The following is a 6,000-nucleotide window of genomic DNA, read 5'->3' as shown; positions in this document are numbered from 1 at the left end:
GCCACCTCCTGCGGAGGAAAACCCGGGTAAGGGGATCTTGCCGCGGTCCGGGGGAGCTGGGGCCCGGGAGGGGGTCGAGGGCCGGCTCACGGGAAGGGGGTGGCAAACTTGGCGGTGCGAAGTTTCGGGCGGCGGTGCCGGGCAGGTTTCAGCACCACGAACAGTCCTGGCGGCTCCGCGGAGCGGCGCGGGGGAACCGCGCTGCCGGACCCCTCCTGGGGCTTCCCCTGGCTACCGCGGCACCTTATGTGACCCCGCTTTCAGACGGGGAGTGCCGGCACCGCGTCCTGCTATTTCCAGCAGGGTTTTGTACTTACTAAGAAAAGGAGATTGCTCAGCCCCGTAGCGCGGCTCAGCCCAGCGTCGGCCGGGGAGCCCACCCCTTTATCCCCCGCCCCGTCCAACCCGAGCCTTGGAGCCGCGGGAGGGTTTTGCAGAGATTGTTTGGGCACGGGAAATTTCGGAGCGACTTCCCGAAGAGCAGCATTGCCCCGAGCAGGCGGGAGAAAGAGAGAAAGGGAGCCGGGGCGCGGCGCCCTGGTGCGTGTGTCTGTGCCAGTCCCGGATCCCCGCCGGCCCCAAGAGGGCACACGGCAGCCCCCGGGGACCAGCCCGTGTCCCGCGTGTCTCCGCTTTACTCCCGCACCCAAACTTTTCCCGGACTGCCGGCGGGCGGTCCGGGAGGCGGGGGATGGCGATCCCATTGCAGCGGGGGCTCTCTGCCCGCCGTGCGGGGCGCGCCTCGGGGCTGTGATTGTCACCCACGGCTCCAGCCCTGCCCCAGGGCATTCACCCTTAGCGGTGGGGCCGGTGGGGCGCTACACACTCGTGCTCGGGAGAGCCACAAAACTTTAAGCGGCGGCGGAAAGGTGCCTCCTGGGGCGGGATTATTTTTTTCCCCCCATATGAACGTATTTCCCCACTCTTTGTGCTCGGCGATGCCCACTTCACCACAGCCACTCCGCCACGCGTCGCCAGCACCCACTCGCGCGGTGACGGGGAAGGGGCCAGGACCCGCGTTGGCATCTCCGGGGGAGCGGCCGCCGTCACCCGGCGCGGCCCCGCGGAGCTCCGGGCTCGGCTGCGGTTCCCGCTCCGGGTCCGGCTCCGGCTCCGGGCTCGGCCGCTCCGTCCCGGGCGGGACCGCGGCGCGGCGGCGCCGGCAGGGGGCGCTCTGGTCACAGGGACGGGGCCGAGCCCGCGGGGCGCGCGCGCGTCCGGGCCCCGCCGCGCCGTGACTGACAGCGGCGCGCGCTCCGCGCTCCGCGGGGAAAAAAACTAAAAAAGGGAGAAAAGTGCTAAATATACGAGCCGGAGCGGCAGCCAAGTAGACAATTAGCTGCGAACGTTAATTTCTCCATCTGTCAGGTCAATTTTCGCGTGTAGGAGCATCCCGTCGCGCCCGCCGAGCGGCGGGAGAGTCGGTCCCGCGGGCCCCGCGCCCCCCGGCACCGCGCATCTGCCCGCGGAGGGGGCACCGCACCCGGCCCGCGCAGGAGAGCGGCAGGCGCGGGGGGAGCGGGGCCCGGCCGGACCCCTGACCCCGCTGGCAGCTGGTCCGCACCCCCGGCGCGTTCTGACTCCGCGCCCTGCGGCGGGACCGCACCCGCGCCCGGCCCTTTCCCCCCCGCTCCCGAGGAACTTGGGTTTTAGGGTGTGCAGGAAGCAACGATTTAAGTCACACTGATTTTGGCACTATTCCGTAGGGTCATTATGAAATGGCATCTTTCTCCACCCGCCGCCTGTCCCAAACCTAAACCCAAACCCAAACCCCAGCCCGCCCCGGCCGAGCCTCCCCCGCCCCGCTTACCCCACCCCACCCGCCCCCGTCCAGCTCCTCCTCCCCTGCCCTCGGAGCACTTTTCCAGCTTTTTTTGCCGAGGTGCTCCCGTGCTCTGGGTCCTTCCCCGTGCCGCCGTGGGGAGCTCACTCCGCCTCCCTCTCCCATCCCAAACTTCGTTCCCGTCTCAGCATGGGAGGCAACATCACCTAGAGCGGCAGCCCGGGCTGGGGACCCGGCGCGATCACTGTTGGCAGCCCTGACCCCCGCCCCGCCATGGGCGCCCCGGGCCGGCCCCGCCGCCGGGCACCGCGCCCGCACTAGCGGAGCGGGGCACGGGAGCATCCCCGCTACCATGATCGCGGCCGCCGGCAGGAAGGCTCTGGGAGCTGATCCCCGGGCGCCGGGGGTAAGTTCCTACAGCACTCCAACACTCTTCTCCTCCCCGGCTGAGCTCTTCTTTGGTTTTCCCTTGTTTATTTATTTATTTTTTTACTCTTCCTCACTTTTTTTTTTTCCTCGCGAGGAGGAGGGTGGGAGCAGCGTTGCCTCCGCGTCCCGCGTTGCTGAGCTGTGCTGTCTCCGCAGGTGGCGGAGGGGAGCGCGGTGCGGGAGCTCTCCCCGCGGAAGAAGCCGCCGGCCGCCGCCGAGGAGGAGCGCTGCGCCAGCCGCCCGCCGCCCGAGGGAGCGGGAGCCGCCGCGGGGGCCGAGCCGCGGCCGCTGGAGCGGGCGGCGGCCGGGGGCTGGTGCCGGAGCTGCCAGGCGCAGCTGGCCGAGCTGAGGAGGCAGGCGGCCCGGCTGGCTGCCGGCGGCTGCCCGCCCAACGCCCCGCCGGTAAGTGCAGCGGCGGCACCGCCGGGGGTTGCGGGGAATGGGGGAGCGTGGAGCCTAGCGTGGGGTCACAGGTACATCCCCAAAGGATTTGGGAGGTGAGCGCGACTGCAAAGCCGGAGATTTCCGGCAGAGGAGGGTTCTTCAAAAGTTCAAGGATTTCCCGTCCCGGACTTGTATCAAAAAGCGAAACTGTGCGGCTGCACGCTCACCGGCTGAAACAGTTAAATAATAAAATAGGGAGTTTGGGAAGAGGAGCGGAGGAGCCCAGGAGCGGCTGTGCAGGTGCCGTGCGGCTGCCCCAGTGCCCGGGGAGCTCCCCTGTGCCCCCGCAGGAGCCGGGGCTGCCCAGCCCTGCTGACACCGCCCCGGGGATGCCGGCTCCGTGTTGCGACTGGGGTTTGCCTTCATCCTTAGTAAGAGAAGCTGCCGGTGGCAGGCGTTCAGCTCCTCCTTCCGAGAAGCCCATAAAGTGCAGCTGAGAATCAAACACTTGTGTCTGTGGTGCTGGAGGAAACTTTGAGTGGGATGATTTTTGAGTGGGCTGTGATTTTGCCCTTAGGATGCTTGAACGTGCCTGCCTGCCTGTCCTTAATGTCCCTCAGGCAAGCACTGGCTGTGTCATTTTCCTTCAGTTTGTGCTGCACGGTGGCACTTAATACCCGGTAGAGAATGGAGAAAGTGCATAAGGATGCCAAGAGGTTCCCTCTAACACAGGTGCAGCTTTATTAGCATGTATTGTAATTGTATGCACAGCTTTTCCTTTCCGTGTTTGTTTTCTGTCTATCAAAGGCCTTTATTATCCTTGTAGCTTTTAATTTGTCAGAGTGGGTAGAGCAAAGCTTTTGAAAGGTGTAAAAAGACAGTCTTCATACAGTCTTGCCTAAATATTTGAAGATCCTGAGAATTAGCTGATGGGGCAAAATGCAACAGAAGACCCTGAGATTCTGTTTCAGGACACACAAAATGTGTGTTGGGGTTTTGATAACGTTTGGAAGTAACGTATTGTTTTCTAAACAATGCTTATCTGGATGTTTGCAAGAATAGGGGGGAGGGTCTGAAGAGGAAGCCAAGCCCTACTGACCTTCGTTTTCATTCAAAGAGTTCCTGTATGATCTACAGAATTCCCATTGAATCTAAATATAGTTTTGTTGGAAGTGCATTGTGGAGCAGTGTCCGAATGCACAGGGAGGTTTGCATTTTCAGGCCAGATCCAAAGCCTTTTGAAAAGGACAGGAGTCTCTCTTTTGACTTGCTGGGTTTGGAGCAGGCTCTTATTTCTGTGCTGTAAAAAGTCACATACCTCATTAGATTCAGGACTGCTGGACCTTTTGTTTTCTGGATTGCTGCAAATGGTGGAAAGAAGTTTAATTTCCCTTGTGAAGTGCCTGAGATAGGCTGCTTCAGTGAGGGGCACAGAAACCCCTGTTCCTGTCGTTGGGGTGGGCCTCTGCCATAAAGAATTGGGTCCTATCTGTGAGTGGATCTCTGCCATGGGGAATAAAAAATCCCAGTGTAGGAGAGTCGGGGGCCTCAGCCAGGTGTTCAGGTGAGGAGACCTGTGAGCAAAGGCCTGTTTGTGTGGTCTCCTTCCTGCAGGTCTCAGGGGACTTCCTTGATAAGAACTCGATGATGGGTAAATTAATCCCCCTTTTCTGCAGCGTTTCAAAGCGTGCCTAGGAACGCAATGAAATGGGAATCATCACAGTGTCAGAACCTCAGCAGACCTGAGCACAGAGTAGCAGATACCTGGTGTTTACTCACTGTGCAGCCTGCAGTAAGGCTCGATGGTTGAAGTTTCTTGAAAATTGCATTCTCTGACACTTGTGAGACCTGTAGCCTAACTGCAAGCTCAGATTCCCTCTAATCCTGGTGTGGTGAGCAGCTCCTCAGGAAGGAAGATGCAATAAACAGTTGCACTTACTGCCTTGTGAGTGTGAAGTAGGTTAGTGGGAGATAACAGTCAGGGGTTCGGCTACTCAGCTGCTGTGAATTGGCCTTGCAGTGGGAATCTGATGCAATATGTTGGCAGGGTGAGCACTGTGTAATGTTTGTGCCAAAAAGGCAGCTTGCTCGATTTCCCCCCCTCCCTTTCTTGTTTAATTATATAACAAGACATCTGAAAAAGCAGCTCCTCTCTGTAAGAGTTTCATGCCCATACAATGCAAGTCCAAAGTTTCCTACAAAGCTCTTGTAATGCACTGTCAAACTAAGCAGCTACTGGATGAGTAAACACCAGAAGGCTACTGCTTGGAGCATGCTGCTCTCAAAGGATTTACCTCCTTTGCCATAATAATTAAGAGATCTTTCAGCACAGATTCAGAAAGGTTTCTACACCTGGTTGAAAACCCTTTGGAAAGGTGGGTGGGTGCCTCAGAGATGAAAGAAGGGCTAGTTTCCTGCTGTTGATATCTTTCCTGATGAAAGAGTGGAGGTGTATTCTCATGTGTGGGGCAGCTGACAAGGGATTGAATTCACATTAGAATAGAAAACCAACATTCTGTTTGCAGTCTGCAGGGATAACAAATCTAATTACTTGAGAGGGCTATGATTCATACAGTTTGTGTTGCTATCCTTTCAATTAGATGTATTTAAAATATATAAATAATTTAAAGTTTCAGTGCTCAGATGATGTGCATTGATTACAGAATACTGTTAGTTGTTTGTGTCTCTTCAAAGTCCTCCAAATCTCTGTGGACAGCTGATAAAAAGATACACCTCTTTGATTATGTTTAAACTCTTTAAGCAGTCTCCCAAGCACAAGATTTACTGCATCCTACACTCTCAATTCCCTTCATATAACTGCTGCTGCCTTTACAGTTTTCCACCACAGTGAGGCCTGTGTGTGAATCAAAATGTGATTTTCATCAAGTGTGGATGGAACCAAGCAAAGTTTAATCTGAAATTATCCCAGATTAACATTTTGGTATTGCAGTGTTGGTATCAGTTGCTGGGTCATGTACTGAACTAATGTAGGAGGGAAAAACAAGGTGTCTTGGTTTATCCCTGATTGAAAGTTTTGCAGGCTGTGTCCCTGGAGAGTTGGTAATGGCATACAGGATCTCCTACTGCCAGAGTTCTGGCTGGACTGGAGAGCAGGTTGCTGTGCCTGGAAGTTGTTGGTGTTGGCAGCTGTGGGACAATCCATGGGAAATGAGTTGGTGGTCTGTGTTTCACTCCCAGCTGGCAAATAGCCTTGTCACAAACCACAATTACCACTAATTGGCATCATTGTTGGCAGTTTCAGGGAGACACTGAGGACTGAATGGGATGTAGATTAAATTAGTAATATTACTTAGCACCTAAATTCTTCATTGTGCTTCACAAACGCTAATTAATCAATTTGTGTGATTGCCCCTGTTAGGTAAAACACAAACATGCTGTCATTT

At 56.6% G+C, this 6,000-nt stretch overlaps 1 protein-coding gene across 4 annotated transcripts in view; it reads left to right on the top strand.

The window, feature by feature from the left end:
- Positions 1–2,124: 2,124 nt before the first annotated feature.
- Positions 2,125–6,000, top strand: part of KIF26A (kinesin family member 26A) — a 93,777-nt gene continuing 89,901 nt past the window's right edge. For all 4 annotated transcript variants that reach the window (XM_033062936.1, XM_033062935.1, XM_033062933.1 and 1 more), the window contains exons 1-2: positions 2,125–2,189; positions 2,369–2,614. In XM_033062936.1, coding sequence (XP_032918827.1) covers positions 2,136–2,189; positions 2,369–2,614 — 300 coding nt within the window. In that variant the 5' untranslated portion in view covers positions 2,125–2,135. The remainder of the gene's footprint in view (positions 2,190–2,368; positions 2,615–6,000) is intronic.

This window comes from Catharus ustulatus, chromosome 6 (genome assembly GCF_009819885.2).
Source record: "Catharus ustulatus isolate bCatUst1 chromosome 6, bCatUst1.pri.v2, whole genome shotgun sequence".
Taxonomy (NCBI): Eukaryota; Metazoa; Chordata; class Aves; order Passeriformes; family Turdidae; genus Catharus; species Catharus ustulatus.
This window is presented reverse-complemented; position numbering and strand designations above follow the sequence as displayed.